Raw genomic sequence first — 24,605 nt, 5'->3', positions numbered from 1 at the left:
AGTCTTTTGCTCTTTTAAGCCTTATCAGGATCCAGGGTTAGCTGGACTACATCACAGAAATATTAGAAGGTCCTCTCTGTTTGCATGGTTCTCTGTTCATAGCTTCATACAGTACTTAGTGTGCTCACATTTCCCATCACTCCCACTGTGAGTGCCTCAAGAATAGTTTACATCTTACTCGTCTTTTTTACCTGGAGCACAGCACAGTACCATTATAGACATACTCAATAAATGATTCCCAAATGATTGATTTCCCAAAGGCCAAATATAAATACTTTATAAAATATATTTCTTCAAGAAGCACAACACAAGTTGTACACGGACATCTTCAAAATAGTAGTTTAGTAAATTGAAAACTTGGACATGCTGTCAAATTTAAAACATAATTTTTAATTCTTATCTTATTTAGCCTCTCTGAAAATGTTGACCGCTTCACCCTAAAACTCCCCCTTGGCTTCCAGGGTGCAGTTTTTTCCTTGTCTTCTTCCCACTTCTGTGGCCACTTCTTCTCAGTTTTTCTCTGATCACCTTAGGTTATCTCCCCCAAATTCTATCCTCAGTCCTATACCGTACTTGACTCTCTCTAAAACTCTTTTGCGTTACCTTATGTAAATCAGGATTTCTCAACTCCAGCAGAACTGACATTTTGGACCAGATAATAATTTGTTGTGAGGGGACGTCTTGTACATTACAGGATATTTAGCAGTATCTCTGGTGTCTACCTACTAGATCCCCCAGTTGTGACAATCAAAAATGTCTCTAGTCATTGACAAATGCCTCTGGGGGGTGGGGGCGGTGGAGAGGCAAAATCACTCCTGGTTGAGAATCACTGATCTACGCTAACAACTTCAACTATTACCTATATATATACCACCAACTCCCAGATCTGTATCTCTAGCCCAAACCTCTCTCCTTAACTCTCAACACATTCCAATCACCTGATGACTAACTCTCTTTGGACATCAAATTCAACATAAACCTTAACTCATCACTGTTTTCCTTAAATTTATTCCTTTTTTCCTATCTGCTCCATCTTGATGAGTGACACAACTATCTATCCAGTCACTCAACCCAGAAATCCAGAAGCCATCCTAAAGACCTTTTTCTCACTCATATTCAATGAATTACCAAACCCTATTCATTCAACCTCTTGAATACCTCAGTTGGGTCCCCCCCTCTCCATTTCTACTAACACAGACTTAAATCAGGACTCATTATATCTCACCTGGATCAGTGTAATAGCATCTTAATTGGCTCTCCCTCTCATCTAGTCCTATTACTGTTCCTCCACAATCCTGCCAAAGTGATCATCCTAGAATTCAAAACTGACCGCGTCACTCCCCTAAAATTCATGATAGCTTCTCATAGCCTTAGAATTACACTTCAGCTCCTCAAACAAGCACAAGAAGGAAGTTATGATAGTACCCTGACCTACCTTTCTGGCTTATTCTTGCAACTCACCCACAGACACTCTTCACTTCTGCCATGCCAAACAACTTGCATTCTGTTAACACATGACAGTCCCTCTGCCTGGACTGTCCTTCTCACCTTCAATCCTCAACCCCTTCTTACAACAAACTCCTGGTTCATCCATTTTTCAAAAGTTAGCTCAAAAATCACCTCCTACAGGAAGTTTTCCCTAAATTCCCACTTTAGAGTCACCATCTCTGGGTTCACAAAAAAGGGCTTATACTTCTATAACAGCATTTACTTATGCTTGTGATGCTTACGACCACTAGCTAATGTCTTACTCTAAGCTCCTGAGAGCAAGGATCAAATCTTATCTGAGCTGACAGCCAAAGAACCAAGTATTTCTCATGTCTACTAACTACATAGAAGATACCCAATAAATGTTTGCTAAATGAACAGAAATAATGTCTCCTTCAACATTTCACTTTTGATACAATTGCAAATTTTAAAAGTAGGTCTAAAATAAGCATAGTTTAAGAGCAAACATTTTTATTTTAAGCCAGTGCTAGTTAAGCTACAAGTAACAAAAATTTTAAGGGTGCTTTACTTAAATATATATGTGTATATAGGTATGTGCGTGTGTATGATTTTCAGCCACAGGATCTGTGATAAGAAAAAAAACGAACTGTTCCTCTAATGACTATGGTGCCCACTAAAATATTCAAACGGAGCCATCTGAACTCACATCCTCCTGATGACTAAGACTGGTATCTCAATTTTTAGTTTCTGTTCTTGTCCAATCTGACAGTAAGAACATTCTTGCTTACGTGAGGCTTCTGGATCAAGTGTACAACACACAGTATCAAATTGTGCAATTGTTTGTTTGAAATAATAAAGTGGCTTACAGCTGGATCTATCTTTATCTTATAACCAAGAGTTAAAACTTAGCCCTATTAGCCCTTCTAATAGAATACCAATCCCCGTAATACTGCTACGCTTAAAACAAACCAGCATTACGTGTCCCCCATAAACCCCAAGCATAAAGATCTAGACTTTGATACTCAGCTTCCTGCCTCCATCCCCATTTTTCAGAAGCCCCATATGCATCACCCCAGGCCCTCTTAGCCTCACTCATCTCTCATTCCAGCCAGCACTATGGCAACCAGCTCTGCTTGGACTCTGACCAGTGTCACAGAGGAACTATCTGACACTACCTTGCTTCAGGCCTATATACTGTGTGCCTCTCACCTGCCACCCCAAAACTTTTGTGTTGAAGGACGAGACATCGCCAGACACCATAAGTCTCTGCCAGGACTTACTCATACAGAGCTCAGAAATGCAGGTGAATTAATACCTCCTGAGGTGAGCCTTTGGTCACTGGAAGATGGATACCATTAGATAAATTGTTCCCCTTTTCTCCCAGATAGACTGTCTTGAGATGGAGTCTACACAATCCCATGCAATCAAGCAAGCTGTCACGGTTAGCGACAGCCAGCTAGATAGCGCATTTTCATATTGGCTCTCCCTCCCTTTCTCCTTCCTCAGTCCAGTTTGGTACTCCCTAATAAATTATTACTCTACAGGGCTCTGCTTTCTGGGGAACCCAGTTTAAGACATTCCACCACTTCAAGAAAAGTTTGTGGTTTGTACACTGCAAGGGAGATCCCAAAGCCCATTAAACCGCAAGCTGCTATTTCTGCTTTCTTTTCCTTAATTGAAAGACCTCAGAGACAGCAGAATAAAATCAAAACCTACCATCACTGCTTCCTCACTCACCATTTCTCCACACCTATTACAAATACCAATCTCCAGAATAAACAGTCTCAAATAAGATCTTTACATTAACACACTCAAATAATAATCTTTGTCCATGTACTATTTTAGCCTGGCAATGTGGATGCTGAGGAAAAGAATGATGGTGTACGCTGAGACACCATCATGATGGTGTACGCTAGCTCCTTCTCTTTTTTCAGGTTGTTCTTAGTCTTAGAGCTGGCATTCTGGACACTGTCCTTTCCATCATGGCCCAAATTCAGGCCCCACAAGACTCTACCCGTTATGAGTAAGCAGATCTGTACTCAACATTTCAAAACTAAAATGTGAGGCAAGACTGGCACTGTCCTACCACACTGAAACAATGTGAACAACCATTTCACTCCATGTAACATAATTCTCAAAAGTCAAATGCCTTAACCATATAGGTTCTTTCTCTTTTCCTAAAAATGGAAAAAAGTAGTATAAGACAGCCACTCATATATCACAACGATTAACTGCTAAGATAATATCTTAAAACTGTCCATATTGTTCATTTAAAAATATATATTATGATTGCAAATTAAGTTACTAATATACCCAAAGCAGAAACTAAAATATGCAGCTAATGTACAAGAAATTTATCAGAAAACTTCTTCATCTAAACAACTAAGATTTACTGAGCATCTACTATATAACCAAGCAAAAGCAAAACAAACCAAGCCAGAAAGCCTCTGCTCTGTGCATGTTGTATTGCCTAGTAGAGGAGATTTTAAAAATTAAACAGGGGACTTCCCTGGTGGTGCAGTGGTTAAGAATCCACCTGCCAATGCAGGGGACACAGGTTCGAGCCCTGGTCTGGGAAGATCCCACATACCACCGAGCAATGAAGCCCGTGCACCACAACTACTGAGCCTGCGCTCTAGAGTCTGCGAGCCACAACTACTGAGCTCACGTGCCACAAGTACTGAAGCCCGCACACTGAGAGCCCGTGCTCCACAATAAGAGAAGCCACCGCAATGAGAAGCCCGCACACAGCAAGGAAGAGTAGCCCCTGCTCACGGCAGCTAGAGAAAGCCCGCGCACAGCAACGAAGACCCGACCCAGCCCTAAATAAATAAATAAATAAATAAATTCTAAAAAAAATAAATAAATAAAATTTAAAAAATTAAGACAGATTATTCAAAAACTACCCTTGCAATAGCAATAAGGAGAGTGATGAGTCAGAGAAGGAGTCATGGAAGAAGAAACATTAAAACTGAGACCTGATAGTAGAAACTTTTTGTGGGGCAGGGGTGGAAGACAGCAGAGATGGAAGGTGTCTCAGGTAGAGAAAATAAAACACACGAGGGTCCTCAGCACAGAGCGTGGCATTTTTGAGCAACAGAGGCCACTGTGACTGGTGTTCACTAAACAACAAGGCAACTTATTGGAATTGAGCCTGTAGAAGTAGTGAGAAGGCAGAAACCAGATCACAGAGGGCTTTATAACATTGGTAATGTTACAAATGGTAATATAGGTAACAATAACATTAAGAATTTTGAATGTAATAAGCTCTATCACTTTTCGTGACATGAAAATGTAACTTTGGGCTACAATTCCTAACAACTTATAGGCTAGTGAAGTTTCCAAACTGAAAATCAGAGGTTTTCAGCTAAGCTTGTTAAGTCTCCCAATGAAACATCACTATTCTATTTTCTCCCAGTTCTGTAATGATTGTTCTTTTAAAGAACAGATTGATTCACTACCACAGACACTTATTGAAGAAACCCTGTATTGTTATGTCCAGTACTGATAATACTGCCAGAACAAATCTTCCCAATTTTCTTTCCTATTTTTTAAAATTGTGGTAAAACATACATAACATAAAATTTACCATCTTAATTATTAAGTGTACAGTTCAGTGGTATTAAATATAACATTGTCCAACCATCACCACCATCCCTCTCCATAACTCTTTTCATCTTATAAAACTGAAATTCTATACCTATCAAACAATAACTCCCCATTTCCCCCTCCCCCAAGCTCCTGGCAACTACCATTCTACTTTCTGTCTTTATGAAGTTGACTATTCTAAGTACCTCATATAAGGGAAATCATACAGTACTTCTCCTTTTGTGACTGGCTTTATTTCACTTAGCATAACATCCTCATGGTTCATCCATGTTGCAGCCTATGTCAGAATTACCTTTTTAAGGCTGAATAATACTACATTGTATGTATATACCACATTTTGCTTAACCATTCATCCACCGATAGACATGTGGGTAGCTTCCACATTTTAGCTACTGTGAATAATGCTGCTATAAACATGGGTGTACAAAATCTATCCAATCTTGATGAACAAGATGTCATTTCAATCCATTACCCTGTATAAATGCATGACACATAGACAAAATCTAGAATGGAAGTCCAAAAGGAAAGTGAAAAAGATGCCTTATTTCATCGCTTTTTTCTTTTGGCAGCGTGTCAAATTTCTCTTCTCTCTTGCTAGCCTCACCAAATCTAGACCATCAAAACTTTTCATGCCTCTTAGTATAATTTCATTATTAATGACCTCTTGCCTTTTCCCATGGAGTTCCCAATTCACGGATGAATATTCCCCATATCTTCCACCTTCAAAAGTCATTTTACATCCTGATTTCACCAAACTACTTTCCTTTTTAAATGCTTTACTTTCCTGTTAACCCAAAAGAAAAAAAAGGGGGGGAGGGAGAAGCAGCATATGTTTTATTAAAATATTCCTGTAACTATGAATCAGCAATAATGGGTTCTATTTTAAAATGCAAAAATTTCAGAGACTACATAAGTAAAAATAGAGTATTATAAATAAAATTGCAAGCTATCTCCCCTCACAATACCTAACAGTAGTGAGCTTCTTTTAATTTTTCTCATTTGAGAGAAGATATTGAAAATGTGCTGATAATGTTGAGAAACATTAAAAATGATCAAAAGATTAGGAAATAAGAAAAACAAACAAACAAACATTTTTTCCAGTCTGGGACTAGACTGGAAAAGATAATATGAAGTATAAATAGCCTTAAAAGATATAGCCACATTACAAATGTACCCTCCTATTAATCTACACATCTTAAGGGCAGCCCTCTGATATAACTCAAAAAGTGAAGGAGGCATAAAAGGACACCAATCTTGTCGTGGGGCAGGTGCTAATCAGAAACTCAAATATGTAAGGACTATTTGATATATACACAGATACATCCTGTGAACACCACTTGCTGCCATCCTGTGAAAGAAAACAAAAATTAACAGGCAATAGCTACTAAAATACACTTAGTTGTTCTGTAGATAAATAAAGCATTCTTCAATGACTTCATCTGCTGCAGCCCCTGGCTAAGACGGTTTGCAGCAGAGCAAGTACAACTCCAAAAAGAGGCTGCCTATTCTTCAGCTCAGGACTGTCAAAGAAAAGAGGAAAAGGGTTTTACCACACTAAAAAGGTATTTAGTTCAGCCTATTCAGTGACCTGTGCAAGAAACAATAAGCCAAGCAAAGGATGGACTTTTGTCTTTATTAAAGTAGGATGATAGGATTCTTCAAAGAACATAGATCTCATCTCTGAGATATTTTAAAGATAAAAGTGCCTAAAGCCAGAGCAAACCAAAAGAACTTTTTAAGGATCCTTCAACCCTGATTTACACTTTGCCCTAATATTCTAGGTATAAAAGAGGTTGTAAACAAAATCCAGGAAGCCAGCAAGAAAAAAGTCATTTCTATAACCTTGTGATTATGGAATACATCCCAGAATCTTTCCCAAAGATAATCAGAGGAACTCTAGCGTCAGATGAAACCCAAGGGTCCACAAGACAATGACCAGAAGAAGCAAATTATAAATGAGAAGCTTTGGGAGCTCCAACCACTGGATCAGAATTTAATCATCCATGTCAATAACTTCAGTAACACCCCTAACTCTCTGCCTTGGAAGGAAACAAGGTAAGTTCAGGAATGAGTAGAATTCATTCTCATTCTTTATGCACTTAAATTATCTTAAAGAAATCTTAGTCACTTCCTGGTAGTTCTTACTGGAGATGAGTGCTATTATTAAAGGTCATTTGCCCAAGCTGATTTTCCACATTTTCTCTGTCTCATAAGCCCATACACACATTCATTCCTAAACTTGGAAAATGCTTAATACCTTAGGACAGAGAGAGCAGAATACTGTGACATGAGTGCAAAATTTCTAGCCCACAACAAAAGAAAAGTGAATCCTACTCAAAAAGAAGTCTCACAGTTAATCATTAATAATCACTGTGTCATCCTCAAAAAAATTACTTGACATTTCAATTTTAGTAACCTCTCTCCACAGGCCTTAACATTTTCCTACTTTATTAGCTAAGTACACTAAAAGACATTCTTTAGTAAAACTAAGTAGTAAAATATTCACAAGAATTCTGAAGGTGATTTATCATCACAAAACTGTGAAAGAAAGCAGATTCCTACCAGTAAAAGTCAGTTGAGAAAACTTAGTGAAAAATCCTCAACAAAAAAGAATATTACATTAATGAATTAACAATACATTTCTGTGTGCAACCACCATTTAATATTCACTCGCAATTTCAGTTTAAAACCTTTCTAGTCAATAATTTCTAGGACTGTACTTTGGCTATACTGTAATATGAAATCTGCATATTATGTTATTTAGAAAGCTAAAAAAGAGAAAAATGACTGGTACTTGTTCTTTAAAAAAAAAAAAAGTTAATCCACACTTAGATGATAATTTCTCAAACTACACATGGATTTTATTCTAAATTCCATTAGGTTCCCAAAGCAACAGTTCACTTGCAGCCACTATAATGTCAACCTGTTGAGGTTTTTGTACAATACTCTTTCTACAAACTGGCTAGACTTTTCATTACCATAATTTTGCATACTAACATAGACAAATCACCATTGTCATTTTAAGCTGATAGAAATATTCCCAACCTAAGAAATCCAAAACTATTATAAACTTAAATTTTTCTTCAATTACTGAATTCACTTCTCTAGAATCATATGTAAAATTTCCCTTGGTAATCAGGCTAAAATATCATAAGTACAAGAAATGTGGTTTCTCTACAGTCTCCTCAAAAAGAAAAAAATATATAAGAATGAATCTGTCAACCTTAACATGGAGTTTTAAAATTAACAAGTTGACCAAAACTACATTACCATATGTCTGCTTAAATAATGAAGAGAAAAAGACAATCCTGAAGTCCCACTGCCCCTATGGTTGTCTAGCTAAGTCCAGGAACAGAGGAACATTTATAAAGTTAAGATTCTGCTCACCATTCTATCTCTGCAAAATCTGAACTGCTGAAAACAAATCTTTTTTCTTATTGTTAATTAGATAATTCCATGGTGCATTGTGTTTTCTATAATAGAGAGTAATACAGGATAAATTAACTCGACAAAAATGTAAAAATGTCAAAATGATGCCAATTAGTATAATGATGGCAGGTTTATCTAAGATTCAAAAACCAATTTATAAGATGGGCTTTCAAGAATCCACATTCTTTTAAGTGAATGCCTTAATCGTTCAGTTTATTTCTTGGGGGACTTAAGATCAGCTTGTCAACACACAAAAAAGTATTATTTTCAGGCTTTCCAAGATTTCCAGTAGCTCATTTTTACCAGAAAGCCTATTTAATGGCAGCCAATTTGCAAACATCAAATTTAAGATTACAGCTTCTGTAAAACAAGAAGACATCAAAGTTCACTTCAAGTATTTACATTGGCATAGACTGAACAGACTACTTAAGAAAAAACTGACACCAAGGGCTCCATTTTGCTATCACTCATGTGCTACATGCACTAGTTTTCACATTACTTTAATCAAGAGATAGATATAACAAGTCTATCATTTAAAGTACACAAATTCATTACTCCTTCTTTGTGTAAGTTTGACATTTTGGCTCACGGCACATATTTGCAAACTAAGTATGCACTCCACTAAAAGGGCAAAGAACAAAGAAACTAGAATAACTTAGCTTCCTTAAGTTTATATTATAACGAAACAAGAAAACAACTAAGTGGGTGCTTGTAATGTAGGACTGCTAGGGTCAATTTTATCCTCACTAGAGCCTCAAGTTTTCTTCAAAGTGATAGGGAGAATTCTTATTATCTGATAAATGGTTATTCAGAACTTAACATTGTAACTGATTTCAACAACTACAGCACAAACAAAAGCACCTTAAATAGCAGACAGTGTCTAATTACCTAACTTTTAATGGCAATGATAAAAAAAAAAAACTTCTATTATGTACCCAGAAAATCCAATAAATACCCTGCATTAAATACAGGCATTTTGTCCTAGATTCATGGACAATAAAAGGTCTAATAAGAAACAAAAGATATTATTCAATTTTATACTCTTACTATAATTAGAAATAAATTTTAATAAACTAATTTCATTGAAAACTATTTTTCAAGAAGACCTACCAGTTGTTCCAATTTTTCATTTTTTGATCATAGAATTTCCTTGTTCTTGAACCTTTATATTTAATAGCTTTGTAAGAAAATATAATAACAAGATTATTAAATAATCTTGTATTATTAAAGATTTACTCAAAATATTAAAGATTTAGTATATCAATATTAAATATTATTAAATATTAATATCATAAATATTAATTTATATTAATATTAAATATAAATATATAAAATTATATATATTTATATATTATATATATAAAATATTAAATGTATATAAAATATTTAAATATATATTAAATATATAAATAAATATAAAATAATTTATAATATCTATAATATTAAATATAAATAATATTAATATTAAATAAATATTAAAGATTTACTCAAAAAATTACTCTGTCCTATTGATGGCAGTGAAGGCTGGGGAGAGAAACTAAAGTCTTATGGTTTTTTCAAAAACACTTTAAGACAAATATAACAAATATCTGATTAGAGAAAATAATTTTCAGCTCTTCTAACACAAATATATTAGATACTTTCTACTCAAATACCCCCATACATTCACACATTTTTATATACAGAGAGGATGATGAGCTGAATTTGACCACTTATGGTGTGCAAAGCACTGTGCTTTGAACGCACTACACTTACAGCAACTTTGTAATTGAGCTATTATGTACAGCAATTCTGTCTGGTAAGTACAATTGTTAACGCTATGTACACATGGAGGTGTTGAGGCACGAAGAGGTTGGACAATTCATTCAAAGCGACATGGTTAATCAATGACAGAGTTAGAATTTAAACCCAGACAGTCTGGCCTCGCATCTGATTTCGGAATTATTATATTATAGTGTGTATAAGGTACACAGGTGCGTGACACAATGCCTGACACTCCGCAGGCACTAAACAGAAGTGTAACTGTTGTCATACTGCTTCTCTCTTCTTCACTTACTTTGTGATAATTCTGGATCTCCTTTCAGATTCATCATCTTCGGAATAGAAGGGCCATACACATCCACATCTAGCAAACCAACAGCCTTTGACTGTAAGAAAATAGAATTTACTGTCAAATTTTTCCCCACTCTTCATCAAAGATAAAGTGCACAGAAACAGCAGGTCTGACTACAGAAAAGACAATTTGCAAAATATTCCAAAATCATAACCTAAACTTTCAAAGCAACAGTAAGGTAAAAGAACATAAACTGCTCAGGGTAAATATTGTTTGTTGGTTTACTAATCTCTTCTAGGTAACTGACTAAAGAAATCCACTGCATCCACTTTAAACATTGTGGTTCAGATCTCCCATACACTCACAAACAGACTAAGACCTTTTGATCTGAAAACTAACAAACTACTTGCACACAATGTTAAAATAATGGTTTACAACAGCAAACATAACCCCAGCAAGAAGGAGCATTAACTTTTGGAAAGACCATCTAACACACCAAAGAATACAAAATGAAGGGAAAAAAGCATAGAAACAAGACCATAATTAAAGCAAGTGAGAAATGCTGATGGAAATCTGGCATGGAAATGCTAACGAGGATGGCAGCAGACATAGTACAGACACAACCTCTTAAGTGCCAGTCACAGTTAAAAACCGGAAGTCTTCCAGAGAATTCATAAACAACTAAAACTGTTTTCCTTGATGATCCACCCAGCTGCCCAAGGGCAGAATATCCCAACTGGTCTCTTTGCTAGCTGACAGTTAATCAGCAGGTTAACAAAGAAAGACAAACAAAATTCACTATTCCCAAATATGTCTTTTTTTCTTCTCCCCCCACCCCCCCTTTCTTCTTTCACAGATTAAATCAATGTTATTGGTTTTTCTCATATACAAGCAAACAGAATGCTAATACTAACTATATGCCTTTGAGTTATGTTTCCCCAAGACATACAACTCTCTCCCTGTATCCTGGCAAGATAAAACTCTTAACCTCTCAAAAAAAATTTTTTTAAACTAAACAATCTCTCATCTTCCACGTTATCTACCTATTTCCAGACACAAAATTACCTGTTAAACCTCACTGTCTGGTGCCTAAAAATAGACAAACAAGGTACATTCAAATTTATGTCCCTAACTTTACAGTGACTCAAACTGCAATTCTAAGAAAATCATTTAATGTCCCTGTGTGACTCACAGAGGATTGGGATTAATATCTCCCTCTACCAGAAATCTCAGCTTACTGTAAAATAAATGAGAAAGGAGGAAGGACACATTACCTTTAATAGAATGGTGATATATAAAATTTGGGTTTAATACTTAAAAAAAAATCATTTGTAGTGTTAGTTTCCAGCTTTCTCATCAAAGTAGGTATACCACCTTACAGGGTTGCTATGAGGAGTCAATGAGAAATGTAAATAAAATCCTTACCAGAGTGCCTGGCACCCCGGAGGAATTCAAGTGGTGGGGAGAAATAATCAGGGAAAGTCCAGGTGTCTATTTGGGTGATTTAGGATGGCATGTTTTTAGAGATTCTGATTTGTCCACAGAGCTGGCTGTGGAAGCCTAGTTTATCCAGGTTCTTAATATAACATTGCTGATTAACTTCCCTCCATCCTTTTCCTCCTCCCTCCTTTCCTGTGTCCCTCCTTCCCTTTCTCTTTCCTCTCTTCCTACTGATCTTCACACCTTTCTCTCCTCTGTTTCCTTTTTGATGTATGTAAGCACTGGAACTAAATTTAGGTCAGTCAGTAGCTTTAAAAAGGTAGGAACATTCATTGAGAAATTCTCACTGATTTTAACTCCTTTTTAAACCACAAACAAAAGAATTTAGTTGAATTAAAAATAGAATTAAATTCACTACAGATAAAAACATTTTCAAATGAGGGGGCCTAAAACCTTAAGCAATGTGGATAATTGTTAACTATTATCTATGGGTCTGCTAATGCTATACCTAACACCTCTTTTCCATATGTTTTCTTGTGACACCTACAAAATTAATGCAGCCATAAAATAATAATGCCAATAAAAACAAAAAATATTCTAAGATTCTTTTTCCTTGCTATCATTTATATTAATGTTGTTTTAGAATAACTTGAAAGGGTTAGGTCTCAGTTTTCAAATTAATCTTCTAAAAATACCTGTCAAGTAAATTTAAATTTATGTTTTCATGAAACAAGAAAACAACTAAGTGAGTGCCTGCAGTGTAAGACTGCGAGGGTCAATTTTATCATCACTAGATTTCAAGTTTCCTTCAAAATGTTAGGGAGAATTTATCATCTATCTGTCCTGCCTTGTAGAAGAAAACCGTGCTTGTCTAAAAGTGAGTCCTTGGCATCATGGGGTAAGACAAACCTGAAGATCTGCCCTAAAATTTGCTGTGGTAGGAATGGATTTTACATATACCTACATAGCTGCTAATACACATTAACAAATAAGAATAAAGAGGGCAGGGAGGCAGATCACAAGATGACAGAGTTCCTCTATTTCCTGGAGAATGGAACTAAGAATAATGGAAAATCCTCTGTGTGTTAGGTTCTCTGCATACTCTCTACAAGACTCTACTGACCAACTAAATTCAGTACTAATGCTTATATATACCAAAAAGGAAACAGGGGAGAGAAAGGTACTGAGACAGGAAGGAAAGGGGGCAGGGCACAACCATTAAAAGAATTACACAACCATTAAGAAGAAAAGGATATGACCAAAACTGATTAGAACCTACTAGGCCCAAGATAGCAGAAGATTTGACTTCCAGTATATCCTGAGCCTCAATATGCACTCATTGTAATACATTAGCATATGCTAAATGACACACCCACAGGTGCCATGAGAGTTCCCAGGCCAATTGTAAAAGGCCAAAAAGTAGGTGATGTCCCAACTCCTGGAAATTAGAATATTCCTCCCACTCATTAGCATACGAAATTACCCAGCCCATAAAAACTAACCACCCCCCACAGCCCAGCACCACTCACTTTTCAAGAGGACTCCATGTCCTGGGGCCACCTCTCACCTTCTAAGATGGAGTGTGTCTCTCTCTAAATAAACCTGCTTTCATTTTATTATGGCTCGTTTGCTCTTGAACTTTTTCCTGCACAAAGTCAAGGACTCTCACTTGGTGGCCCATCCCAGATACTCACCCAAGAGCTGGGACATGACCAGGCTCTCACACCCCATTTTTCCTGCAACATACAAAGGTCAGCAGGAGGAGAGGAAAGAGAAAGGGAAAGAGGGACACAGGAAAGGAGGGAGGAGGAAAAGGATGGAGGGAAGTTAATCAGCAATGTTATATTAAGAACCTGGATAAACTAGGCTTCCACAGCCAGCTCTGTGGACAAATCAGAATCTCTAAAAACATGCCATCCTAAATCACCTAAATAAACACCTAGACTTTCCCTGATTATATCTCCCCACCACTTGAATTCCTCCGGGGTGCCAGGCACTCTGGTAAGGATTTTATTTACATTTCTCATTGACTCCTCATGGCAACCCTGTAAGGTGGTATTATACCTACTTTTGATGAGAAACCTGGAAACTAACACTCAAAATGATTTTAAGTATTCTTTCTTAGAATGAAGCAGAATGGAAAATTAAACACAAAAATACCAACCACATAAACCTCCACCATAACTTGAACATGATCTGTCTACAAAAAACTTAGATAAAAAGCAAAAGTCAGCATGATTCTCCCTAAAGGGCCAAATAATAGGAAATATTTTGAGAGGACCTTCAAGATGGCGGAAGAGTAAGACGTGGAGATCACCTTCCTCCTCAAAACTACATCAGAAATACATCTACATGTGGAACAACTCCTTCAGAACACCTACTGAATGCTGGCAGAAGACCTCAGACCTCCCAAAAGGCAAGAAACTCCCCACGTACCTGGGTAGAGCAAAAGTAAAAAGAAAAAACAGACAAAAGAATAGGGACGGGACCTGCACCAGTGGGAGGGAGCTAGGAACGGGCGGAGACCGCGGATGGCGGAGTGGGGGGGCTTCGGGGTCGGGGAGGAGAGCACAGCAACAGGGGTGCGGAGGGCAAAGCAGAGAGATTCCCACACAGAGGATCGGTGCTGACCAGCACTCACCAGCCCGAGAGGCTTGTCTGCTCACCCGCCAGGGCAGGCGGGGGCTGGGAGCTGAGGCTCCAGCTTTGGAGGTCGGATCGCAGGGAGAGGACTGGAGTTGGCTGTGTGAACACAGCCTGAAGGGGGCTAGTGAGCCACAGCTAGCCGGGAGGGAGTCCGGGGAAAAGTCTGGAGCTGCCGGAGAGGCAAGAGACCATTGTTTCGGGGTGCCGAGGAGAGGGGAATCAGAGCTCCAGAGACAGTCGCGAGCCGCGGCTATCAGCGCGGGCCCCAGAGACGGGCATGAGACACTAAGGCAGCTGCTGCCACCACCAAGAAGCCTGTGTGCAACCACAGGTCACTATCCACACCTCCCCTCCCAGGAGCCCATGCAGCCCACCACTGCCAGGGTCCCGTGATCCAGGGACAAGTTCCCCGGGAGAATACACGGCACGCCTCAGGCTAGTGCAACGTCATGCCAGCCTCTGCCGCCGCTGCAGGCTCGCCCCGCATTCTGTACCCCTTCCTCCCCCCAACCTGAGTGAGCCAGAGCCCTCTAATCAGCTGCTACTTTAACCTGGTCCTATCTGGGCAGGAACAGATGTCCCTCAGGTGACCTACATGCAGAGGCGGGTCTAAATCCAAAGCTGAACCCCGGGAGCTGTGCGAACAAAGAACAGAAAGGGAAATCTCTCCCAGCAGCCTCAGAAGCAATGGAGTAAATCTCCACAATCAACTTGATGTACCCTGCATCTGTGGAATACCTGAATAGGCAATGAATCATCCCAAAATTGAGGCGGTGGACCTTGGGGGCAACTGTAGACTTGGGGTTTGCTGTATGCGATCGACTGGTTTCTGATTTATGTGGTTATCCTAGTTTAGTTTTTAGCACTTGTTATCACTGGTAGATTTGTTTATTGGTTTGGTTGCTCTCTTCTTTTATTTTTTAAACTACTTTTAAAAATTGTTTTATTTTAATAATATTTTTTATTTTAATAACTTCATTTTATTTTACTTTTTTCTTTCTTTCTTTCTTTTATTTCTCCCTTTTCTTCTGAGCTCTGTGGCTGACAGGGTCTTGGTGCTCTGGCCAGGTGTCAGGCCTGAGCCTTGGAGGTGAGAGAGCCGAGTTCAGGACACTGGACCACCAGAGACCTCCTGGCCCCATGTAATTATTAATCGGTGAGAGCTCTCCCAGAAATCTCCATCTCAACACTAAGACCCAGCTCCACTCAATGACCAGCAAGCTCCAGTGCTGGACACCCCATGCTAAACAACTAGCAAGATAGGAACACAACCTCACCCATTAGCAGAGAGGCTGCCTAAAATCATAATAAGGTCACAGACACCCCAAAACACACCACCAGATGTGGTCCTGCCCACCAGAAAGACAAGATCCAGCCTCATCCACCAGAACACAGGAGCCAGTCCCCTCTACCAGAAAGCCTACACAACCCACTGAACCAACCTTACCCACTGGGGGCACACACCAAAAACAACGGGAACTACGAACCTGCAGCCTGCTAAAAGGAGACCCCAAACACAGTAAGTTAAGCAAAATAAGAAGACAGAGAAATACGCAGCAGCTGAAGAAGCAAGGTAAAAACCCACCAGACCAAACAAATGAAGAGGAAATAGGCAGTCTACCTGAAAAAGAATTCAGAGTAATGATAGTAAAGATGATCCAAAATCTTGGAAAACAAGACAAAAAGACAACCCTCAGAATGGGAGAAAATATTTCCAAACGAAGCAACTGACAAAGGATTAATCTCCAAAATATACAAGCAGCTCATGTGCTGAATATCAAAAAAACAAACAACCCAATCCAAAAATGGGCAGAAGACCTAAATAGACATTTCTCCAAAGAAGACATACAGATGGCCAAGAAGCACATGAAAAGCTGCTCAACATCACTAATTATAAGAGAAATGCAAATCAAAACTACAGTGAGGTATCACCTCACACCACTTAGAATGGGCATATCAGAAAATCTACAAACAACAAATGCTAGAGAGGGTGTGGAGAAAAGGGAACCCTCTTGCACTCTTGGTGGGAATGTAAATTGATACAGCCACTATGGAGAACAGTATGGAGGTTCCTTAAAAAACTAAAAATAGAATTACCATATGAGCCAGCAATCCCACTCCTGGGCATATACCCAGAGAAAACCATAATTCAAAAGGCACACGCACCCCAGTGTTCACTGCAGCACTATTTACAATAGCCAGGTCATGGAAGCAACCTAACTGTCCATTGACAGATGACTGGATAAAGAAGATGTGGCACATACATACAATGGAATATTACTCAGCCATAAAAAGAAACAAAATTGAGTTTTTTGTAGTGAGTTGGATGGACCTAGAGTCTGTCATACAGAGTGAAGTAAGTCAGAAAGAGAAAAACAAATACTGTATGGTAACACATATATATGGAATCTAATAAAAAAAAAAGTGGTTCTGATGAACCTGGGGGCAGGACAGGAATAAAGACACAGACGTAGAGACAGACTTGAGGATGCGCGGAGTGGGAAGGGTAAGCTAGGACAGAGTGAGAGAGTGACACTGACATATACACACTACTAAATGTAAAATAGAAGCTAGTGGGAAGCAGCCGCATAGCACAGGGAGATCAGCTCGGTGCTCTGTGAGCACCTAGAGGGGTGAGATACGGAGGGAGGGAGGAAGATGCAAGAGGGAGGGGTATGGGGATACATGTATACATATAGCTGATTCACTTTGTTATACAGCAGCAACTAACACAACAATGTAAAGCACTTATACTCCAATAAAGATGTTAAAAAAAGAAAAAGGAAATATTTTAAGCCTTGTGGATCATTTGATCTGCAACTATTCAACACTGCCATTGTAGCACCAAAGCAGCCACAGACAACACGTAAATGAATGAGCATGGCTATGTTCCAATAAAACTTTATTTACAAATACAGGCAGGATTTAGTCCATAGGTCATAGTTTGCCAACGCTGATTTAGAAAATAAGCTTTTCCATGACAAAGTTATTCAATCACCCAACAATGTAATTTTTGTAAAGCCAAGGTCAGACAGGACACAATCATCTCTTTTAGTGTCAGAGGAGCTACCTCAGTAAAGATCTACTTCCTCATCCTTAATTGGCTAGTTTTCAAAAATAATAAAGGGCACATTTTTCAGGCTGTTTCACTGGAACTAAGTTAGCATGTCTTACTTTAATTTTATATATTGTGAATAAAATCAGTGTCCATTAAGTAGAAACACCAAACCCTGTATTAATTAAAGCATACTGTACTTTGATTTTGGCACAGCTACTGACTGATAAAATTACAAGTACAAAAAGCAGCCTACACATATTTTCAAGTCTAGAATTCAGTAACGTTCAAAAGATGCCAAATAAACCTCATTTGTTTTTCATAATTTACTCCATTGTTTTTAAATAGGCTCCTATTTTAAGTGTATAAACAGTTTTTCAAATTAAACTTTCAAACAGTTTTATATTGTAGGAAAATAAATGAGAAACATAGAGGCTATAAATAAACATATGCAGCTGGGTGTCCAACTAACTAAGTTTTGTGAATCCTTTCCAACTTATTCCACCTAAAATAATTATATTTAGTCAAGAAAACTCCAATCAGGGTTTTCTTTATCATTAATTTCAGCCAGGCCCAAAAGAATAATCACCACAAAAGCCTCACCAAATACACAACAGAAAAAGAAAATGATTATTAGCAAATATAACTATACATGTACTGTTGTAAAGTAGGATTGCCATCTTTAATGTCACCATAAACTTAACCTAATATGTTGGTACCCTTTCTTCTAACTCTCCTGCAGTACTCAAAGTCTAACAGATGACAAAAAGAAGACAGATCAAACCCCAACATACTAGGTTTGGGGATTTGTTTCTTTATAATTCATAATACCCTGTGAGACCTGTAAAAAGGTGGCAGAATTATTCAGAGTGATTATACTGTTTCATTACCACTGCATGAAAGCTGCAATTTGAGAGCCTACAAGTCCTATTTTTTGTGTGTTGGATTTCAAAGGCACTGACAAGAGTTTTGATACTGCTTTGTTCTTCCAACAGAATTTACACTAAAGAAGATTGTAAAGCTTCATGATGTTCTTTTTATCCATGTCATGTGCTAATAGAACCCATCAAAACAACGTCTTAGAGTGGCCCACCCCAACGTTTGTAAGTAAACATTCATTTAAGATTAAGACCTACTCAAATGTGTCCTTTCCACAGAGGTATCCAGTTAAGAATCACATAAGTCTCTACACATTACATTACACTTAATCTTGGACTGGCAACTAGGATTTATTCAATTTAAAGTTGAATCAAGCCTCTACTTTCTTCTCTCTCTACCTAGCTTTAAATCAAGCTGCCATTCACAAGAATTTTCATCTCTCAGTAGAGAAAAATATGTTTCTTAATTCTATTACCTAACATTAAATAAGAATCTGAATGTCAGAAGAGGTAATGGTTGGACAGTTATAAGAGAACAATTTCCTACTACTTATCAAAGGACTGTCTGAATCTTCAATTTCAGTTAAGAAAGAAGAGGAACAAGGGCAACATAAAGGAAAAAGTTCACGTGGCTGGACAGAGGGTAAACAGAGATGAGCTCGTGAAAAGTACAGAAGAATCCCAAATGATAAACTGTTTGTAAACAAGCTGGAAAGGTAGAAATGGAAGAGTATCAAATTAAAGACTATTTTAGAACAACAAAAACAAACAAAAAAACACCTAAGAGATCATCGTAGTCTTCTGACCGCTTTTTAGTGAAGAAGAAACAGGCCCAGAGATAAATGTCATAGCTGGAGCTAGCTTCCAAATCTCTTTCCAACATACCATAAAGCCTAACTGCTAACAATCACTAACCATTCCCCTTTATCTCTCTCATCTCATCCCCTACTGTTTTTCCCCTTTTCACTCCACTCCAGACACGTTGCTCCCTGCAGTGTATTTAAGACACCAGGTATGCACCTGCTTTAGGACTTTTGTAGATGCCGTTCCTTCAGCCAAGAATCCATCCCCCCAGGTATCCACCTGGTTCTCTCCATCACTTCTTTCAAGTCTTGATTCAAACATCACCATGTAGTGAGGCCTTCACTGGTCACTCTCTCTAAAACTGCAACTCCCTCATCATAACACTGCATATTTCCTACTCCCATTCCTGCTTTTCCTTTCTTCTTAGCACCTATATCAATATTTAACATACTATATATTTACTTATTTATCTTGTTTATTGTGTCTCCCCACTAGAATGTTAATTTCACTAGGGTAAGGAATTTTGTGTGTTTTATTCACTGCTGTACCTAGAATCTAGAACAATAGGCAGTCGTGGAGAGAGACTCCGTTCTATCTCAAGAAATTCTGATTCAGTACGTCTGGGCTGGGGTCCAACAAACTGCATTGTAACACTCTAGGGTATAAGATGACCGCAAGGTGAAAAACAGTAATATAGATAGTATGGAAAGGCAAAGATGAAAATTTGCTATAAGGCCCCACGTCTTGGGGCCAGCAGGATCAGAGTAACAGTGATCTACAGTAATCAACAGTAACAATGAAGAGGGTTTTTTTTTTAACTATAAAAAAGTAGTTCACATTCTGCCACATGGGTAAATAGCCAGTCACATATTGCATGGGACATATGCATATAAAAAATTATTCGTTGTTTATCTAAAATTCAAATTTAATTGAGTGGGTGTCCTATATTTTTATTTGCTAAATCTAGCAACCCTACCCTGGCATCTCTTCTCAACAGTGCAGTAAGAATGATTCAGAGTTGAAACATAAGTCAGATCATGTCTGCTCAAAACCCTTCACTGACACCCCCTCCTGCATTTCACTCATGAAAAGCCAAAGTCCTTACGACAATTCACCAGACCCCACATAATCTATCCAGCTCCCCATACCCCTGCCTCCCAGCCCTGTTAACTTTCCTCACCTGTTATTACTCCAGTCCACTTCTTACTCCAGGGGCCACAGTGGGCTTTTCACTATTCCTTGAATAATAAGCTAGACATGCTCCCACTTAGTAGCCTTTGAACTGGCTGTTCCTTTTGCCTGACACAATCTTCCCACAGATAGTCACACAGACTACACTCTCACCTTGTTCACGTTTCTGCTCAAATGTCATATTTTCAGTGGAGCTTACCCTATGTTAAAGTGCGAACCGCCCCTCACACACAAGCATTTTCCCTCCCCCTTATTTCAGACTACTTTTATCACTTTCTAACATACTATTTAACTTACTTATGATGTCTAATATCTACTTATTGTAAACTCCATAAGGGTAAGGATATCTCCAAGCACCTTAAACAGTAATCATAAGATAAATATCCATTTAATGAATGGATGGATGAATAGATGAACTAATGAATGAATGAACAAACCTCCATTTGTTCCTCTGTAGAGTATCAGGGTTGATTACTATATGATCCCTACGGCCCCTCTTAAGCTCTAACATTCTATGAGTTCATGAAATTCCCTCTCCTAATACCTCTATACTAACGTTTTAAGTTATAGGATTCAAAATTAACTAATGTAGGTAAAGATTAAAACATTCTGGTGTTAAAGAAAGGGTCATAAATTTCCTTGTGGTCTATTCCTAACCACCACTTTTCCCCCAAGAAAATCCAGTGTCATCTTCATTTTCCTATTGATCTCAACTCCAGAAAAATGGAACTTCATGGAATAAAATCTAGTGCAAAGACTGGCTATAGTGGGCTGCTGTAAAAAAAAATATGATAAGAGTATATTACCTTAAAAAAAAAAGTACACTACCTAAATCTTTGAAAACTAAGGACACAATCCGGTATGAAAGGGCTCATTAAAAAGAGGGCAGGTTTTAAACCCACTCACTACCAAGTTTAGGTTCAATCCAGGGTTTTACACATAAAGTGGCTGCATAGGAGTTTTGTGTGTGTGTGTGTGTGTGTGTGTGTGTGTGTGTTTTCCTTTCCAGAGCAGACAAGCAACATCTTCTTTAACAAGAAGCAATTCCCTTAAGTCCCACATTTTCATCTAGTAAGTAACAGAGAAAGTAAATGAGGAGTAAAACAACTAAGATTAAGGAAAGAAAAATCTTGAATCCTTGGCCTTTTAATTAAAGGGGAAAAAAAGTATTGATGCTCTTAGTAAGTAGTCTTCAAAATCAGAGAAAAATTAGGAAGACTTCTATCACCATGGTAATACAAATGCAGAAAAAGATACTTCTAGATACTAACCCCTAAAAATAATAGTCATCTTATCTGCAACATCAACCAGCCACTTTTTTGACAGAATCTAAGCCTTAAGACCTAGAAACCTAACCAAACAAGAACCTTTCCCAAATCAGATAAGGTACTGCAGGAAAAGCACTGAAAACCAACATCGATTCCTTCGGAATGTCCTTAACTAAACTGCAGTGCAGGGAAGAGCATTCACAATTCTGATAGCAGCCCTTGCAAATAAAAGCAATGCAGCAACCACAGGAATCAGATGTAAACAGAGCACCTGATATACCCTCCAGACTCAAAATCACAGGAGCCAAGCAGCTGGTTTTAAAACCCATGTCTTCATGTGCCCTCTGCTCTCTTCTCAGCTACCCTTCTAACACTGCCCTACTGAGGATTTAGGGGCCTCCTTATTCCTCAAGGAGATGTGATGGGGGAAATAAATTACTGAGAAAAAAAAATTGAGAAAGGAAAAATGAATTGGTGAAAGCCAAGTTAGGGAGGAAGGGGAGAATAATTAAGAAAAAAAGACAGACTGTTCTGTAAGAAAGATCTGGATAACTTCTTATTGTACAGAATCAGGTCATGAAATTCAAAGGATGTGTACCAGTTTTGCTACCAACATGTTACAAACTAAATGAAACTAAGGAAGAATATACTAAATGTAAAATTTGGGTAACTGTTCTCTTTCTAACTCACAACAAATTCAGCAACTTCCATTCCATCCCAAAGTGAGAGAACGAATTACTGGCAGCAAGCTGCACTTTACCAAAAGCAATTTAAAAGGTAGGCCAAAGAGTGCTGAGAAGGAAACACACAGCCAACAGCTTCTTAAGAGCTATTCAAAACAAAATTGCTACTGCTTCTAATGGGAAATTTCAAAGCATATTGTGCATAATGCTTTCTACCTAAAACCATACAGAAAATAGAGGGGAAAAGCAGTTTGGGGCTTCTACCTTCTGAAAATTACCTTATAAAACCGTACTGTTATTTTATCGTGCTTGGTAAGTGCGGTGCGTGTGTCTGTGTGCTTATGGAGGAGGAGGAAGGGTAAGTAAGGAAAAATTCCGAATACAAGGTGGGCTTTAGAGTCTAGTTACACACTCCCAACCCTCTGTTACACAATTAATTAAAAAAAAAAACACGGCCTTATCTTTCACTTTAATATTTGACATTAAGTTTCTTACTCAGTACACTGAATTATTCTTATAAAAGATACCAGAGAAGTAGACACACATGTCTCAAGTCAGTTAATACTATTTATATACATTAGTGGTGACCTGTCAGCAAGCAAAACTGTTTATATATTCCATAAAATGTATGAACCTTGAGGATTTAGATAATTCAGTTAATCACAGATGCATCCATATCATGAGTGAAATAAACAATTGTATTGTATTCAAATATTTATATAACTACACAACAAATAAAGTTCCAAAACTATGGAAAACCCTCAAGGTACCATTATGATCATCAAGTATAAAATGATGTATTACCTAAACCCAAGTTATATTTATATAATTACAATTAAATACCTACTGTAATATACAGTATACTTTACATGTTTTTTACAGTATATATATTTTTTCATTATTTTTTGTGGCTGAGTGGTATTCCATTGGATATATATCTTCTTTATCTATTCATCTCTTGATATTAATGGATACTTAGGTTGCTTCCATATCTTGGCTTTTGTAAATAACGCTGCTATGAACACTGGGGTGCGCACATTTTTTCAAATTAGTGTTTTTGTTTTCTTGGAATATATACCAAGCAGTGAAATTGCTGTATCATATGATAGTTCTATTTTTAGTTTTTTGAGGAAACTTCATACTGTTTTCCACAGTGGCTGCACCAATTTACATTCCCACCAACAATGTGCAAGGGTTCCCTTTTCTCCACAACCCTTGACGCAATATATATATATATATATATATATATATATATATATATACATATATATATATATATATATATATTTTTTTTTTTTTTTTTTTTTTTGCGGTACGCGGGCCTCTCACTGTTGTGGCCTCTCCTGTTGTGAAGCACAGACTCCAGATGCGCAGGCTCAGTGGCCATGGCTCACGGGCCTAGCCGCTCCGCGGCATGTGGGATCTTCCTGGACCAGGGCACGAACCCGTGTCCCCTGCAGTGGCAGGCGGACTCTCAACCACTGCACCACCAGGGAAGCCCGATGCAATATTTTTAAGTGAGGATCAATGACAAATGTTTTTCAAAATATTAACACCTAACTTGAAGTTCAAAAATGATTCATCTATTAATTCTATTCCTAAGTAGTAAAAATGTTTTTTTGATAATTGAAAAACAACATTACTTAATACCATATGGGGACTTCCCTGATGGTCCAGTGGCTAAGACTCCACGCTCCCAATGCAGGGGGCCTGGGTTCAATCCCTGGTCAAGGAACTAGATCCCACATGCCACAACTAAAGATCCCGCATGCCTCAGCCAGATAAATAAATATTTTTGTTTAAATACCATATGACTCACATAAGTAATTATTATTTTTAGGATTTTTAAAAAATTAACTAACTTATTAAAGGCATAGTAGAATGCACGAAAAAGCTATCTGGGATTTGCATCAGTAAATAGATGGGCAATTGCTAAGTTACTAACCTCACCAAACCTCAGTTTTCTTACCTACAAAATAAAGATTAAGAAGATACACACCTTACAGGATTTTTGTGAGACTGCAGAACAGTGTGAATTTGTGAAACTTAAAGAACAGTTAACAGTTACACAGAACCATAAGCCACGTACTTCCTAAATAC

General features: G+C 37.8%; 1 protein-coding gene across 7 annotated transcripts in view; it reads right to left on the bottom strand.

Annotated features, from left to right (window-relative positions):
• NUBPL (NUBP iron-sulfur cluster assembly factor, mitochondrial) overlaps positions 1-24,605 on the bottom strand; it is a 347,659-nt gene that overhangs the window by 185,784 nt on the left and 137,270 nt on the right. For 4 of the 7 annotated variants that reach the window (XM_082618598.1, XM_082618599.1, XM_082618594.1 and 1 more), the window contains exons 4-5: positions 13,675-13,716; positions 10,544-10,634 (exon numbers count right to left, since the gene is read on the bottom strand). In XM_082618598.1, the coding sequence (XP_082474724.1) occupies positions 10,544-10,634; positions 13,675-13,716 (133 nt within the window). The remainder of the gene's footprint in view (positions 1-10,543; positions 10,635-13,674; positions 13,717-24,605) is intronic. The other 3 variants (XM_082618600.1, XM_082618596.1, XM_082618597.1) reach the window with 1 other exon arrangement.

Source organism: Mesoplodon mirus (genome assembly GCF_964341445.2).
Source record: "Mesoplodon mirus genome assembly, chromosome: 4".
Taxonomy (NCBI): Eukaryota; Metazoa; Chordata; class Mammalia; order Artiodactyla; family Ziphiidae; genus Mesoplodon; species Mesoplodon mirus.
The sequence above is the reverse complement of the archived record's forward strand: the minus strand, read 5'-3'. Positions and strand labels throughout refer to the sequence as shown.